Source organism: Hemitrygon akajei, chromosome 22 (genome assembly GCF_048418815.1).
Source record: "Hemitrygon akajei chromosome 22, sHemAka1.3, whole genome shotgun sequence".
Taxonomy (NCBI): Eukaryota; Metazoa; Chordata; class Chondrichthyes; order Myliobatiformes; family Dasyatidae; genus Hemitrygon; species Hemitrygon akajei.
Genome location: NC_133145.1, coordinates 53,618,602 through 53,636,791, shown reverse-complemented (window position 1 = coordinate 53,636,791; position 18,190 = coordinate 53,618,602). Strand labels below are relative to the sequence as shown.

The following is an 18,190-nucleotide window of genomic DNA, read 5'->3' as shown; positions in this document are numbered from 1 at the left end:
AAGACCCATAGCTTATGAGCTTACACAGCAGTAGGAATAGGCTAACCAGCACAGATACGATAGGCAGAATTATCTTTGTCCTATAATAAATCTTCTATGATTCTCTGAAGAGTGTAAAGGGATTTCAAACAGACATACAATATCATGGCTGGTTATGAAAGAATAGAGTGAAGCTTTTCCCTTTAAATATTAAGAAAAATCCCTTTGCTGTCCATTTCCATAAAAGCCTGCTTATCTTTTTCCTCAGGTGCCTACCACATTCCATTTGGAAAGCCCTGATTAATTCTGTTTCCATTGCCCTTACAGGTAGTGAATTCTAGACTATATTCACTCTGTATTAAAAAAAAGTTTCCATATGCCACACCCCCCTTCAAAATAAAGGAATCTAAAGGAATGTGGTAGGCACCTGAGGGAAAAGATAAGCAGGGTTTTAAGGAAATGGACAGCAAAGGGATTTTTCTTAATATATATTTTCAGGATCTGGGCATTGCTACCCATGCCCGCAAGCTGGTGAGGAGTCATTATGACAAGGTAACACTTATGCTTTGAACTTACTTCAAGAAGCACAGACCTAGAGGTATTAATTGTCCACATGTTAATACATTGCCACATTTACCTCTTAGTTGAAACACTCACAACAAATTCTTCCCCCAGTTGACTAATTTCAAAATTGAATCCTTTCTAAAGACATCACAAATGGTAATAAATAATTCACTGATCAAAATTATACATCTTAATACAAGTGATGCATGAGTCTTACGAGAATAACCATATCCCACAGATGCTTCAATAATGTAATTTCTTTGCGGCAAGCTTTCAGCTGTTTGCAATCAGGAACTAAAACTTCAAATAGAGCAGCTGATTGTGACAGTGTTTGCAATTCATCTTCCATAGCAAGAATTTTCCTTTGAGCCTATAAAGGTACATGGAAAAAAATGTTTTAGTATTTCCAAAGACAACTTGTAAAATAGAGTCAACAAGAAAAGAAACGAAGGGTACAAACCAACTAGAGAAGGTACTGTAAAACAAAAGAAGAACGGCACAGGAGCAATAACACATAGAAGAGGATATATCAAGGAAAGTTTTAAAAACTGAGATGGAGAAGGAAATGGTAATAGGGAAAATGACTCCATTAATTATAAACTTATAGTGCTGGTGAAACAATCATTAATGGATGAGCAGAGAACACGCCTCAACATTGAGTTCAATATTTTCAAATAATGGCCCTGCTATTATTGAGAAAGAATCATATGGTGCAGAACAATTTCAAGTCAACTGACAAAAGTATAAATTATTACCTTATCTAAAGCCCTATATGGGTTGGGATTGTCATACTTGAAAGGAGCCTTTAATTTAAACTTTTGCCTAAAACCATGTTGGTTAATCTGCAAAAAAACAGAACATAAAAGGGAAATCGTTATTCAAGTACATCCTACTCTCATATCTTAATTGTCATTTAAGGCTTAAAGGAAATCCCAGTTCATAGATTTAAATTCCAAAGTGTTCCCCTCATTCTATAAGTTAATACGGAAGACCACATCTGACATGTGGGAGTCGTTTAGATCAGAATTCAGGCAACATAGTCCTCTGAGGAAGAAGGACAAATACGGCAAGGTTTGGGAACCTTGGATGACCAAATCCAGTCGAAAAGCAAAAGGAAGCATATGTAAGATTTAGGAAGCTGAATTAGACAAAGCCTTTCAGGAATATAAGGGAATCAGGAAAAACAGGGGATCGGAAGGTTTAAAGGGGGTTATGAAATGTCATTGACAAGTAGGATTTAAAAAGAATCCCAAGGCATTTTATTAATTCATTATAAATAAGAGGTTAACTAGGGGGAGAAAAGCGGAAATTTATGTCTGGAACTAGAACCAGCGTGTGAGGTAGTAAATGGGTACTTCACATCAGTATTCAGAAGATATGGAAGATAGTGAGATCAAGGAGAGGTATACTAATATTCTAGGGTATGTTGATATCAAGAAGGAGATGGTGTTGGACTCTTGAAGAACATTAAGGTGGATAAGTACTCAGGGCCTGATGGGATCTATCCTAGGTTATTGAGAGAGGCAAAAGGAAATTGCTGATGCCTTAATAGAGATCTTTGTTTTCTCTTTAACCACAGGTGAGATCCCAGAGGACTGGAGAAAATCCAAAGTTGCTTCTCTGTTTAAGAACAACAATAGAGACAAATCAATATATTACAGGCCAGTGAGTCTTACAGCAGTTGTAGGGAAATTATTGGAGAAGATTTTTAGGAATAGGATCAATTCACAGCATGGACTTATTAAAAATAGTTAGCATGCCTTTGTGCAGAAGATGTCATGTCTTACAAACTTGATTACATTTTTGATGAGATGACAAAGATGATTGAGGTGGCAAGGCAGCGGATGCTAAATAAATGGACTTTAGTAAAATTTTTGAGAGGGTCTCCCATAGCAGACTGACACAGAACATTAAGCCACATGAAATCCATGATGGCTTGGTAGCTTGGATTCAAAATACATCATAGAAAGCAGAGGATAATGGCGGAAGAGTGTTATCTGCCTGGAGGTCTGTGACCTGTGGTGTTCTGCAGGGATCAAGGCTGACACCTCTGTTATATGATTGAGCTGTTTAATAAATTTGAAGATGACAAAAAAATTGGTGGAGTTGTGAATAATGAAAAAGGTTGTCAAAAAATTTATCAAGATGTCAACCAGATGGAAATGTGGACAGAGAAATGTCAGATGGAATTTAATCTGGACAAACATGAGTTGTTGCACTTTGGAGGTCAAATGCTAGGGGAAGATATACAATAAATAGTAGGACCATTTGGAACATAGAGGTATTGAGGGATTTTGGGGTGCATGTCTATAGATTCTCAGAAGCAGCAACATAAACCAATCAGTTGGTAAGGAATGCATTTGGCATATTTGCCTTCATCAGTTGAAATGTAGCATATAAAAGTTGGCAAGTCATGTTATAGCTGTATAGAATTTTGTTTTGGTCTTATTTGAAGAGGATGCAGAAGAGGTTCACCAGGATGTTTCCTGGATTTCAGAGTATTAGCTGTTACAAAGGATGAACAACTCTGATGGGCAGAAGGGTGCAGAGTGGCCCATGCCCCCCCCCCCCTTTTGGAGAATTGCAAATCGCTACTATTTCGATGCTGCTAACAAGGAAGTAAGAGAGACAAAAGGAATTCTGCCAGGGCAGTTGAGATTGATAACAGCTCATGAAAGAGAATGAGAGAGAGACACAGCTAAGAGGTACACAAGGTGGAACGTCTCCTACTGACAAAAGAGGAGATTTACTGCTATTGTCTTTTGGAGAAGGATTGTTTACTTGGTACTGTTCAATTCATTGAAATCCCTCAGGGGACAGCCAGAGTGGGCTGGTTTGATGGGTTAAGTCATTCAAACCTGATTGACACCTGAGACCCCGTGAGTGGGGATAAAATTGAGGTCTGGGGTGACACCCCTCAGACGCACCAGGAGAAACACTAGTGTGCAGCAGAAACCCACGAGACTGTGTGGGACATAGGAGACCGAACGAAGGGTCAGTAAATTTTAACTCACAGTGTTTATAGCGAGACCGGTGGGGGCTTGTGTGTGTGTCCACCCTTGCCTGGGTGACGAGTCCACCATGGAAGAACGGTCTAGCTAAAGGACGGAGGGGTCACACTTGAATGACCACAACAATGACACATCGACGGATCGAAATCGTAAAGGAAGGTTGGCAAAGACCATAGCTGTTACTGTTTGCGCGCTCTCTTTCTCTCGTCTCTCTCTCTCTACAACAATTGCAACACATCGACCGACAACTACCGCAGCCTGCATGAACTGAACTGAACTTTATATTTCCATCTGACAATTCATTATCCCCTAGACAACGATAGAGCTTGTTTTATTATTGATTATTATTATACCCGCGCTTTTAGGTTTAGTATTGCTAACGTATATTATCTGTATATTTGCATTGATATTGTTTTGTATATTTTTACAAATAAATACTGTTGAAAATAGCATCACCAGACTCCAACGGACACTTCTATCTTTGCTGGTAAGACACCCAGTTACGGGGTACGTAACATAGCTATAAAGAGAGATTGGGCAAACTTGGAGTTGGAAGCAGATATGATAGCAATGTTTAAGAGGCATTGCTGTGAATGCAGAAATACAGACCTGGTGCTGGCAATGAGAAATTTCAATTGACATCATGTTCAGCACAGACGTCATAGGCCAAAAGGCCCATGCCTAGGATGTACTTGTACACAATATACTAGATGCAGTCTCACCAGGGTTATGCATAATTGTTTGCTGTGCCTGCATTTTTATTACCAGTGATTAGAACACAAGTGAAACACAGCTCAAATGACCCAAGTTCAGTTCTAGTCTCAGGTAGCACTACGAAGTTTACATTTTCCCTATAGCCACATGGATTTCTCCCAGGTGCTCCAAATTCACTTAATTTCAAAACAAAATGCTGGTACATTAATTGGTTACTATGAATTAGCCTCATTATAGGTAGGTACAATGAGAAAAAGGTAGTAGGTGGATATGTGAGAAAGATTAAATTACACGAAACATGGAGAATGAGGATGGTGCAAATGCTCTGTGAATTTGCATAGACTTAGGGAGAGTTCCCTTCTATTATAAGAAAATATGAGAATCTGATTTGCTCTGTTCCTTCTGGATACAAACTTCTTGCAATTTTTCATCATTTTAAAAATGTGTTTACTTTACCTTTCTATTGTTTCTGCCAAAGTGGATAACTCCATTGTATATTCTATATGTTATATACATGCCCATTCATTTAACTTGTCTATACTCCAATAAATCTTTTCTGCTTTCTGCTCAAGACCTATTTTGCCATTTAGTTTTTCATCATCAACAAACTTGGATATATTATACTAGAACCAATCTGTAAATCACTGATATGGACTGTGAACCACTGAACCCTGAGCAATAATCTCTTCAACATACCATTCATCACATACACCCAACCCAAATATTTCTATTCTATCTTCTGTCCACTAACCAATACCCAATTCATGACTAAATATTTCCTATAATATTGTGTACTCTGATTTAGTTTAAAGTAATGTTCTTGTTTGGCACCTTTTTGAAAGCCTTCTGAAAGTCCACAGATATCACATCGACTTGCATGCCCTAATCTATTCTGGTTCTCATTGACAAAAATACCAATAGACTTGTCAGACAATTTTTCCTTTCATAGACACACAGTCCCTGCCCATTCCTATTATAATTTTGTGTGATCTGCCACCACTTCAGTATTTTTCCTGTTCTCAACCATTTACCCTCAAAGCTAATCTGGGGCTTGACAAGCAATAGAAGCAAGGAAGGGTCTTCTCTGGAGGTGAGAAAAAGGATGGGTTCTTAGCTTTTCCATCTTATTTTTTTACCATCTTTTCCAGAAAGATCTCTAGATCAAACGGAACTCAAATAAATATGTTTTGCACATGTATCACTTCAAAATTGAATACCTGAGTTGTAAAGATAACAAGGTTAAATCCTTGCATTTTTTCAGTGACCCCCCCCCCCCCCATTAAGAAGAATACAAATATTTTGTTGATATATTGGAAAATTGACATCAGTTTAATAGCAGTAAATATTAGTTTGCTGATAGCAGCAAGATTCCTTTTTAGGCAAGTCTTACCTCAAATCGTAAACATTTCCTTCTAATGACATTAACTTCATCAGATTGTAAAGGTGACACAGCATGCTTACAAATAACAGAAATTTTCTTTGTATTGTTCCATTGTTCTGGTAGATCCTAAGCATAAAAATATATTTATATTATCAAATGAAGTACCTTTGAAAACAACTTAGGGGTTTGAATGGAAAGCAGATTTACATCAAATTAGATTAATGGAGCCACAGAGAGTTATTTAGTTATAGCATCATACAGCACATAGACAGGCCCTTCACTATCATACTGATCTATGCTGATTCCAATTACCTCAAAACACAAATGCTGCAGATACTGGAATATAAAGCAACAAAACGCAAAATGCTGGAGAAATTCAGCAGGTCAGGCAGCATCTCTGGAAATGAATAAACAATCAATGTTTTGGGTCAAGACCCTTCTTCAGGACTAGAAAAAATAGAGAAGACACCAATAAAAAAGTGAGGGGAAGGAGGATAGCTAGAAGGTGAAAGATGAGGCCAGGTGGATGGAAAAGGTAAAGGGTTGTGGAGGACAGAATCTGACAGGAGAAGAGAGTAGACAATGGGACAAAGGGAAGGAGGGGCAATAGGGCAGGTAACAGGAATATGAGAAGAGGTAAGAGGTCAGAGTGGGAAATAGAGAAGATGGAGGGGGGATGGGATTTTTTTTTCCAGAAGGAGAAATTGATGTTCATACCATCAGGTTGGAGGCTAGCCAGATGGAAAATGAGGGGTTGCTCCTCCAACTTTAGAGTGGCCTCATCGTGGCACAAGAGGAAGCCATGGACCGACATGTTGGAATGGGAATGGGAATAGAAATTAAAATGGTTGGCTACTGAGAAATTCCACGTCTCATGAATAAAACCAAAGTGCTTGATGAAGCGGTCCCCAATTTGCGGGTGAAGTATTGCCTTACCTGAAAGGACTATTTGGGGCCCTGAGTAGAGGTAAATGAGGATGTGAATGGGTAGTTGTAGCACTTTGGCAGCTTGTAGGGATAAGTTCCAGGAGGGAAATTAGTGGGGATTAGTGGGGAGGGATGAATGGAGAAGGGAATCATGGTGGGAGCAATCCCTATGTAAAATGGAGAGTTTGCATGGGAGAAGAGGGTAGAGATGTGTTTGGTGGTAGGATCCCTTTGGTGATTACAGATGTCATGGAGAATGACGTGTTGGATGCGGAGGCTCATGGGGTGGTAGGTTAGGACAAGAGGAACTCTATCCACATTAAGGTGGCTGAAAGATGGGGTGAGTGCAGATGTCCAGGAAATGGAGGAGATGCGGATAAGGATAGCATCAGTAGTGGAGGAAGGGAAAAACAGAGAAACATAGAAAACCTACAGCACAATACAGGCCCTTCGGCCCACAAAGCTGTGCCGAACATGTCCCTACCTTAGAAATTAATAAGCTTACACATAGCCCTCTATTTTCTAAACTCCATGTACTTATCCAAAAGTCTTTTAAAAGTCCCTATCATATCCACCTCCACCAACGTTGCCAGTGGCCCATTCCATGAACTCACCATTCTAAGTATAAAACTTACCCCTGACATCTTCTCTGTACCTACTCCCCAGCACCTTAAACCTGTGTCCTCTTGTGGCAACCATTTCAGCCCTGGGAAAAAGCCTCTGACTATCCACACGATCAATGCCTCTCATCATCTTATACATTTCTATCAGGTCACCTCTCATCCTCCATCGCTCCAAGGAGAAAAGGCCGAGTTCACTCAATCTGTTCTCATAAGGCATGCTCCCCAATCCAGGCAACATCCTTGTAAATCTCCTCTGCACCCTGTCTATGGCTTCAACATCCTGCCTGTAGTGAGGCGACCAGAATTGAGCACAGTACTCAAAGTGGGGTCTGACCAGGGTCCTATATAGCTGCAACATTGCCTCTCGGCTCCTAAATTCAATTCTACGATTGATGAAGGCCAATACACCGTATGCCTTCTTAACCAGTGTCAATCTATGCAGCTGCTTTGAGTGTCCTATGGAAGTCAATTCAATTTAATTCAAATCTCTCACCTTGAATTGAATCTAGTATCAGAACTCAATTTGATCTATAGTGGCAGATTGCTGACAGCAACTTCCATTTCAGCTTTTGCAAACAGTTGCATGGAAATTTAAGTTCCTGGCAACTTTCTGTGGTGATGATGGTGAAATTCTGCAGGATCCAGGCCAATTTTTTTTGTTGCTATTTTTATGCGCAAAATGACATTTTCTACCTAAAATGTTGCAGGCCATATGAATACTAGTATATTATAATATTGCTACATGAAACAAAAGCACAGTAACATCCTAGATGATGCCTCCAATTGAAATGTCTTCCCAAGAGTATCAGGAAGATTAATTTCTAACATGATTTGCCCATATGTCCTTACATCATAATCGGAGAGTATGCCCATAACATCCAGGCCAGTTCTCTGAGCAATTCCATTCAACCAATTCCCCCCCACCTTATTCTCTCTCAAACACCCATTATCTCCTTTGATTTTCTGAACACCTTTCTTCTCCAAGGTACTTTACAGTGGTCAGTTAGTCTATTATTTCTAACTCCCCTCTCCTTATTTCCCTGCCCCCTGCCACTGACTGTAGCTTCTCTCATACATGCCATCAACTCCCCTTTGAACCAACACAATGGGACAACCTACAGTAATCAATTAGGTACACTATAATGACGACACTATTAGGAACACCATCCCTAATGTGGTTCATTTATGAATGAATGCTAAAATATATACATTTATAAATCAAAGGTTTTACTTCTTACATGCAGCTGTGTGTGAACTTCCTCTGGCATCTCCACATTATAGGTCTTCAATAGTTCAATTGTTTGCTTCAAAGGTTCAAACATGTTATCTGTGGTTACTTGTCTCTCTTTTACTTTTTTTAGATATCCCATAACTTGTATTAGTCCCTTCAAATCCCCTTCCTTCACTGTTTTTGTTAGTTCAGCATTTGTCTCCTTGATAAAAGCCTCTAAAGCATTCAAGCTGGAAAACCAAAGTGGCATGAATTAGACAGATAGATAGACAGATACTTAATTGATCCCAAAGGATATTACAGTGCCACAGTAGCATTACAAGTGCACAGATATACAAATATAAAAATACTAGAAGAAAAGTATGAAAGAATAAAAAATAAGTTACCTCAAACAGTCTAACAGGAGGGGGTCATCACTTCCCCAGCTATAGGTGGATTCATTATAGAGCCTAATGAGTGAGTGTAAGAATGGCCTCATATAATGTTCTTTGGAGCAGCGCAGTTGTCTTAGTCTTTAACTAAAAGTGCTCCTCTGTTCAGCCAAGGTGGCATGCAGAGGATGAGAAACATTGTTCAGAATTGCAAGGATTTTCTGTAGGGACCTTTGTTCTCCCACAGCCTCCAGTGTGTCCTATAACAGTGCCAGCCTTTCTAATCAGTTTATTGACCTGTTGGCATCACCCATGTTGATGCCATTGCCCCAGCATACTACTGCATAGAAAACTGTACTGGCGACAACAGAATGGTAGAACATGTGAAGGAGAGGTCTGCATACACCAAAGAACCTCAGTCTCCTCAGGAAGTAGAGGCGACTCTGGCCCTTGTATATAGCCTCTGCATTACATCCAGGTGTTTCATTAGAATAGTATTCACCATATATTTTATAAACTAACTACTAAATTAAAACAAAAGGCAAAATTGAATGAAGATAATCAAAATCAATTACAATTTGGAATTACAGCATTAGTTCATTTGTTCTTTTGAATGCTTTTTGAGTGAATAAAACCAAAGATAGTATGTAAAGTGTACATTCTTTAAGTCTTAAACAAAACCTCTAGCTCAGTTTATTAAGTGAAGAGAAATAATAAACTAAACATCCCAGACTCTCCAGTAACAATTCACTTTAGAATGAGACATCATGTACTGGAGGGTTCTTTATGGGTTTTCTTCTTTTCTGAATGCTTCAGGAGAGCCATAAAGAAATATCTGGCCTTTGATATTGAAATATAACCTAACATTTAAAAAGCATATCTCACTTTTCACAAGGAGTTTATGTTCTATTACTAATACTATGACAATGAGAAAATGATTAACCTTCTAAGGGGCTTCCTCAATAAACTTCACCATCATAGGCAATATTAACAGAATACTTTCTGAAATGAGCTCTCAATTTACTTATTGACTGCAGTTATTTAAATACCATCACAGTTAGGGTTATAGATGTATTGTCGAAATAGTGAGAACTAACTAAAGATTTCAAAGAACTTTGGGAATCAGCGGGTAGTTGGTTGCCTTATACATGACTAAATCAAGTGGTTATAGTGGAAAATTTATGGAAAATGTCTAGATTTCAAAAGCAGCTAGAGATACTGGAAGAAAATAGAAATGCATACATTTTTATTTAACTTAATATGCAGATAAACAAACTAAGAACCAGAAAAATTATACATATGGTATTAAATTCTCTTTGGAAGGAGAGTACATCAGGGACAAACAACGTGACTTCCAGAAAAGATAGTTACATTATACTACTTTTGAGTTTTTAAGTATTCATCAGGTTTCTAGAGAAAGGTATTGATTGCAATCTGCACATATACTAAGGTCTGTGCAATAGGGACAGATCAGGATGCTTGAATATTGCAAGCAGGTTTAGAAATGCTGATAGATAAGTACATGCCTGGAGAATAATTTCAGGCTAAAGCAATATATTCTTTACACATAGTTCACTTAAATCTTAGGCATACATGCACCTGGTAAATAAAATAATGAAAAGCTAGTAGTGAAGGAATAGGTCTTAGATGATCAAGGTTATCGAATACCTTGAAAACATGACACCTATTGTCAAGATTAATACAGTAGATACAGTATATTTGGATTTACAAAAACTTTTTGACGAGGTCCCAAGTGCGATATCTCTGATTTATCTGTGATGAAAGATAAACTATTTTAAATACTAGCAATGTTTCTCTCACCATTTGTTGTTCAGTCATTAAGTCAAGTCCAACTCTTTGCAATTTCATGGACAATAGGATCCATAAGGTTTTCATGGCAAGATACAGAAGTAGATTGCCAGGCCTTTCTTCCATGCAGATACTGCTGCTGCCCAGGTTGGGAACCAGCTGGGTTTGAACTCAGGACCATCTACCTTGGAGCCCAGTGCTGATGCCACTACACCACCAACCATCTCTCACCATAGATTCAACCTAATGTGATATTTTCAGCATTTTCTGTTATATGTTTCATATTTTCAGTATTTGTATTTTTAAGTCTTTTTACTGGGAAGAATGGTAGCAGATTAACAAGACGGAAATCTGCATATGGAAGAAGCAGCAAAGCAGAACCACAACAAAAATCTTCGCAAAAGTATCTGCCAATTCTAAGAATCTCTTTTTATACTTTGCAATCAGAAGCTCTTCTCTTCTACTGATTTAAGGTGATCCAGGCAACTGCAGCTTGTTCTAAATCTGTGTTTTGAAAGCATAAAAGCAAATGTCTTGAAGGCACATGGTCAGTGCACCTGATTATAAATAAACAAGAACAGTGACAGTTTGTTGGTCTAAACAGAATGGCACAAGACTGTGATCCTGTAGTGGGTTTATGACAGAAAATTATAGGAAGCAATTCTGCTCAATTTATGTGTTGCAAGGTTTTTTTATCTTGTTGAAGCAACAGAAATCCTGCAAAATTGGGGAGGAAATGTACATCCAATGTCTGTAATTGAAAACTAAATACTCACATGAACATAGCATCAAACTCATTTAAAAGCTAAAAATTGACACATTTTTAATGGATGTTGTGAAGTGCATGCATTTGGATGGTATATTATTCTACATTTCTTTTTGAAATCAAAGTTCACTCTACTAGTTCTGAAGGTTTTGAAATGTCTAATGAGGCCAGTATACAAACTGTCTTTGATGCTTTTATCAGCCTAATCTTTCTTACTTCACTTTAATGTTTCTGAATATTTGTGTATTTTTATTAACATCCTTTCTCTAATTTTAATTATTTTTACCATAGTAACTTCAATATTAACAATTTTTAAATGTCTCTGAATTGTAAATACATTTAAAATCTGTGAAAAATATCCCCCATAGCGTTAAGTACCAGTAAAAATGAGAACAGGACTTTGCTAGTTGTCAAACCTTTCAGGCTAATTTCATGGTTAGTTTCCTCACTGTACCACTGGAGTTCTGATGCCATTGAATCCACACTGCTGAAGTTTGGATAGTGAGGGTGAGGATGACTGAACCTCAGGTAAGTTTTGGTATAGGGAATACTAAGAGAACAACTCTTGATAGGAGAACCAAGTCAGTAAGTACTGGCTCATAAAGTATCTTCAATGTATCCTCATTCATTTACAGTGCCATAATAGTACAAATTACTTATACTTAATTGTATCACAAAAATAGGTAAAATGTGAAATTAACACTATTGTCCTATGCATCAAGTTAAATCTGATACATAATATTACCTGTTGGTTACGTGGTCGATAAGATATTGTTTGAATAAAAGACTCCAGCGTTTTATAAGGTTTAGAAGAGCCTGCCTGAAAGGTCTGCAATCAATTTTAAACCAGGGGGCTATTAACTTTACAGTCTCAAACTTTAATACCTCTTCATATAATACTTCATAGGAGTCAATCTAAAGAAGACAGTGAATACAGATATTCATAAACATCTTTCTCTTGATGCCATATGCATTCCAAAATCTAAGTACATAGATTAAAGAAAAATACTAAATTTTATATCAGATACTTTCTACAAATTATATTATTCCTGGATGCTTTGAGTTGTAGCTTGTACAACTTTATAGTTTGACTCCTAATACTTATCAGTAGGAATCAGTCAGTTTTGTATGAATTACAAAGCATGATGAGAAAATACATCAATCGTCTTTTGTACAAATGACCTTATATTCAACCACATTTATGCATCTGCTGCATTGTGCAATTCATGCACAATAAACTGAACATGAACATCAGGAAGAACCTACTTTTTACTGTTACTTTAAAACAGGGGATTCAAACTCATTTTAGGTCACGGGCCAGATTGAGCAAAATGCAGCTTCATGCGGGCCGGATCAGTCGGACGCGTGCGAACGCAGCTTTTGTTGCCTCCGTTTTTTCAGCCTGCTCTCATGTGTCTCAGTCTCTGCTATAACTACAAAGTGTTTCACTTTACAAATTCCGTTTCTTATGAAAAAGACTGCCGAATAAACACTAAAAACTCTGAAAACCTGGTACCTGAATAAACTCAGCATTAGCCATATCATACGCCATAGGCGCTTCGATTACTGGGGCCAGCTTTAATAGTAATTAGATATTATCTCGTGGGCCAAAGATAATTCCACCGCGGGCCGGATTTGGCCCGCGGGCCTTGAGTTTGACATATATGCTTTAAAAGATTACATTACTGTCAGGCTTATCCGGGACTGAGTTTGAGTAGAGTTTGTTAAGGGTGAAGAATGAGAGCTGTAAATGTTGCCTCAACTTCCCTATCTTGTGAAAAATAGAGGATTTTGTTTTAACCGCATGAACAGGAAAATGGCTGCCAACAATCCCAAATAGACTTTTTTTCCACTGGAAACTTGTCCACATGAGATTCGCATGGTACATCCTAGTTTTCTTATGATTTTCCAAATCTTGGCACCTAAGATAGCAAATGTCCAGTTGCAGACTAGTAAAAATCAAATAGCATTATTTCTGCAATGCAAATATCCAGTGACTTCAAAAATTATTTAAATTTCTCTTGCAACTGAGAGATTCTTCTTGGATGGACTTCTGTGAAACACAGGGGGGAATCTTCCAAACCAAAGCATGACTCTTAGACACAGCAACTTGAAAGCATTTATTGAATTTAGCAGGGGGTATTAAACCAACCTTTCTCACAGAGACACTGATAGCCAGCTATGCCATTCCCCCTAAGAGCCAGCTGTAGGCTGGAGAATGATGTTGCAGAGGCAGGAGAATGAGCCCTACAAACATTTGAAAGGAAAATGGATGAGAATGGATAGTGAAAGGGAGATGAAAAGGAGAAAGGTAAGGGTCGGGAGGGGAAAGGGGGGAAAATGTCAAGAAGCGGGTAACAAATTGAACTAAACAAAAAAAAAGTTGTTTTGGGAGTGCACTATTTACCACCAAACTGTCATTGGAGATAGAGGTTAAAATACATAAGTAAACAACAAAACTATAATAGTAGAGGATTTTAACAAACCTAACTTTAACTGGGACAAAACATTTAAAAAGAGTAATGAAAGAACAGAATTCTCTCTTATCACCTCATGTTAAAATGTTAAATTACACTTTTTTCACCTTGAGATTTGCTGTACAGTAGATGGAAAAATCATGTTAGGCTGCACAAAAAAAATCAAATCTGTTTTGATATTTGTATTGCAAGGAGCCCTGTAGGTGCACAACTCTGATGGGTGTGTCCAAACCTAAGTGTCAGTTCAACACTTCATCAAGGTTTATGGTTATTAAGCTTTGTGCTAAGTACATGCACAAAAAGGGAAATGTTAAGTCATTGATGTAGTGAATGATGCTAAGGGCAAAGACAAAGAAGTATTTTTCTTTTAAACTAATTCATTATTCATGATGTAAGCTTACTGGCAGGACTAGCACGTTACATAGCCCTAATTGCTTGTGAGAGAGTAGTGCATTCCTTCGGGTGGGGTGTTGAGGTGGAGTTCTAGGATTTGAATCCAGTGGAGTTGATGAAGACCTAGGCTAGCTAGATGCAGGGAAGTTGTTTCTCCGGAATGAGGAGTCTAGGACCAGGAGTACAGGTTTAACATTTAGAAGAGATGTAGAGAAATTTCTTCACACCATAGGGGGTGAGATTTTTAAATTCTTACACTGGTGGTGGTGGAATCTATATCGATAGACTTTAGGGAAGTCAAAGATTTCGTAGTAAGTGACAGAACGTGATGCTCACATAGAAGATCAATCAAGATCTTGAGGAGTGGAAAAATAGGCTTGAGGGACTGAATGGCTCCTTCTTCCCATGTTCCTATATCTTTGAAATATATCCAAGAAAGCTTTTATTAGAGTGATCAGGCTTTGGCTCAAAAGACTTAAGTGAGAACAGGCAGGGACTCTAAGTAAGTTTCTTGTAAGTTATATTTTCTCTTTCTTTATCCAGCAGTACAGACCTTGTATGGTGATAAAAGGTCCAAGGTTCGAGGAATGTTCTTTGTATGAGATATAGGAACTCTGGAAGACTTCCATTTTTAAAAATCAAAATATACTTTATTCAAAAATAAAATTATATACAATAGACCATTCAATGACTTTCAATTGTTTACAACTGTTTCCATTACTGTCTTTACATTTTCACACTTTTCACCACCCAGGTGGCAATCTGTTATTTCATATTTACATTCCCTTGTTCAGGGGTATACACCCCACCCCTCTACCCCTCAACTCCCACGTGAGAAGAACCCTAGAATGTGGTCCTTCCCCACCGGGCCCTTGCGGTGGCTGCATCAAGTTTGAGTGCATCCCTCAGCACGTACTCCTGCAGCCGAGAATGTGCCAGTCGGCAGCATTCCCCCACGGACATCTCCATGTGCTGGAAGACCATCAAGTTTCGGGCCGACCAATAAGCGTCTTTCACAGAGTTGATGGTCTGCCAGCAGCACCGGATGTTGGTCTCCGTGTGCGTTCCTGGGAACAGCCCGCAGATCAGAGAGTCCTCTGTCACGCAGCTGCTGGGGATGAACCTCAACACTGTCCCTTCCATCCTCCTCCACATCTCCTCTGCGAACCCACAGTGTGCAAAGAGGTGGGTCACCGACTCCTCCTCACTGCAGTCCTCCCGTGGGCAGAGGGGTGTGGAGACAACGCTCCGGACGTACAGGAGGGATCGGACTGGGAGGGCCCCTCTCACCGCCAGCCAGGTGAGGTCTTGGTGCCTGTTGGTGAGGTCTGGCGATGAGGCATTTTGCCAGATGAACTGGACGGTCTGCTCAAGGAACCACCTTACTGTGTCCGTCACGTCCTTCTCCTGCAGTGCCTGCAGGAACTGACGTGCTGACCATTGCCTGATGGCCCTGTGGTCAAAGGCGCTGACCTGAAAGAACTTCTCTACGAAGGACAGGTATGGCGGCAATGACCAGCTGACAGGGGTGTTGTGCGGGAAAGGGGCCAGACCCATCCTTCGTAGCCAGGGCGACAGGTAGAATCTGGGCACGTAGTGGTACATGGTGTCCACGTACCTGGGATCCACACACAACCTGATGCAGCCACACATGAAGTTGGCCATCAGGGTGAGGGTGACATTGGGGATGATTTTGCCCCCGTTGTCCAGGGACTTGTGCATGGTGGTCAGTCTGACCCGCTCCATCTTGGATCCCCAGACGAATCTGAAGATGGCTCCTGTGATTTCTGAGCTGAAGGAGCAGGGGACTGGCCACACCTGCGCCAAGTACAGCAGCCCTGAGAGCACCTCACACCTGATGACCAGGTCCTTGTCCACCATCGATAGGGAGCGCCCTCCCCACAGTCCCAGTTTCTCTTTGATCTTGGCAGTCCGCTCCTGCCAGTTCTTGTTGCATGCCTCGGCCCCTCCGAACCAGATCCCCTACACCTTCACGTGATCAGCCCTGATGGTGAAGGGGACGCTGGATCGGTCGGGCCAGTTGCCAAAGAGCATGGCTTTGCTCTTCGTGCGGTTGACTCTGGCCCCCAACGCCTGCTCGAACTGTTCGCAGATGCTGATCAGCCTGCGAACTGACCTCAGATCAGAGCAGAAGATGGTGACATTGTCCATGTACAGGGAGGTTTTGACTTCGGTCCCTCCACTGCCTGGCAGCGTCACCCCTCTTATGCCCTCATCCCTCCTGATGGCTTCGGCAAAGGGTTCTATGCAGCACACGAACAAGACAGGGGAGAGAGGGCAGCCCTGCCTGACTCCAGACCTGATGGGGAAGCTGTCTGTTTCCCACCCGTTGACCTGGACTGCACTACAGATGTCTGTGTAGAGCAGTTTAATCCAATTCCGGATTCCCTCCCTAAATCCCATTTTGGAGAGTACATCCGCTATGTACGTGTGCGATATCCTGTCGAAGGCTTTCTCCTGGTCCAAGCTGACCAGGCAGGCGTCCACCCCACTGTCCTGCACATAGGTGATGGTGTCCCTCAGCAGCGCGAGGCTGTCTGAGATCTTCCTGCCCGGTACAGCACAGGTTTGGTCCGGGTGGATCACCTGCTCCAGTGCAGACTTGACCCTGTTGGCGATAGCCTTGGACAGGATCTTGTAATCCACATTCAGAAGTGAGATGGGCCTCCAATTTCTAATGTCTTCCCTCTCCCCCTTCTGCTTGTAGATGAGGGTGATGATGCCCTTCCTCATGGATTCTGACATGCTGCCTGCCAGGAGCACAGCATTGTACACTTCCAGCAGGTCGGGGCCCATCCGGTTCCACAGAGCCGAATACAACTCGACCGGTAAGCCATCGCTTCCGGGGTCTTACCCGACTCAAAGGAATGGATGGAGCCAGTCAGCTCCTCCAGGATCAGTGGCTGCTCCAGACTCTCCCGCTTGCTGTCATCTAAGACTTCCATGTTAAGGAACTGGAGCTGTATCTTGATAACCTTCAGCCCATATGGGAGAATGTGGAGCTGCTGAATGGGAGCTACAGGAAGGTAGTCACCCCTAAGTTGCAGGAGGCAGGTATCAAGCTGACTGCAAGGAGAGGGAAGGGGAATAGTCAGCCAGTGCAGAGTACCCCCTCAATAATAAGAATAATAAGTATACTGTACTGCTTTGGACACTGTTGGGGGTGGGGGGGGGGTGGTGAATTACTAGGAGGTTACTACAGCACTGAATCTGGTTCTGTGGTTCATATAAGAAGGGAGGACAAGAGGAGTGCAGTAGTGATAGGGGACTCAATTGTTAAAGGAGCAGACAGGAGATTCTGTGGACATGAAAGAGACACCCAAATGGCATGTTACCTTGCAGGTGTCAGGATCAGGAATGTCTCAAATCGGGTTCACAGCATTCTAAAAGGGGAGGGTGAGCAGCTCAAAGTCGTGGTACAAATTGGTGCCAATGACGTAAGTAGGAAATTGGAGGAGGCCCTGAAGAGAAAACATAAGGAGTTGGGTAGAAAGCTGAAAAGCAGGTAAACTCTGGCTGTGCCGCATGCTGGTGAGGGTAAAAATAGGATAATCTGGCAGATGAAATGGGTGGCTAAGGAACTGGTGCAGGGGGTAGGGTTTCAGATTTCTGGATCATTGGGAGCTCTTCTGGGGAAGGTGTGACCTGTACAAAAAGGACAGGTTACACCTGAACCCAAGGGAGACTGATATCCTTGTGGGCAAGGTTGCTAGAACTGTTGGTAAGGGCTTAGACTAACTTGGTAGGGGGTTGAAAACAAGTGTGATAGGGCTGAGGATACAGCAGTTGGTATACAAGTGGATGCAGTGTGTAGTGACACTGTGAGGAAGGACCTGTAGATAATAGGGCAAAACTGCAGTCAGTGGGATGAACTGAAGTGTGACGTGGGCAAAATTGATAAAGGCAATGAACACGGGACTGAA

The 18,190-nt window shown here is 40.8% G+C and overlaps 1 protein-coding gene across 1 annotated transcript in view; it reads right to left on the bottom strand.

Moving 5' to 3' along the window:
* Window positions 1-18,190, bottom strand: part of LOC140714860 (dynein axonemal heavy chain 17-like) — a 249,147-nt gene that overhangs the window by 160,713 nt on the left and 70,244 nt on the right. The window contains exons 20-24 of the mRNA XM_073026542.1: window positions 12,122-12,291; window positions 8,438-8,660; window positions 5,659-5,775; window positions 1,299-1,385; window positions 761-913 (exon numbers count right to left, since the gene is read on the bottom strand). Of these exons, the coding sequence (XP_072882643.1) occupies window positions 761-913; window positions 1,299-1,385; window positions 5,659-5,775; window positions 8,438-8,660; window positions 12,122-12,291 (750 nt within the window). The remainder of the gene's footprint in view (window positions 1-760; window positions 914-1,298; window positions 1,386-5,658; window positions 5,776-8,437; window positions 8,661-12,121; window positions 12,292-18,190) is intronic.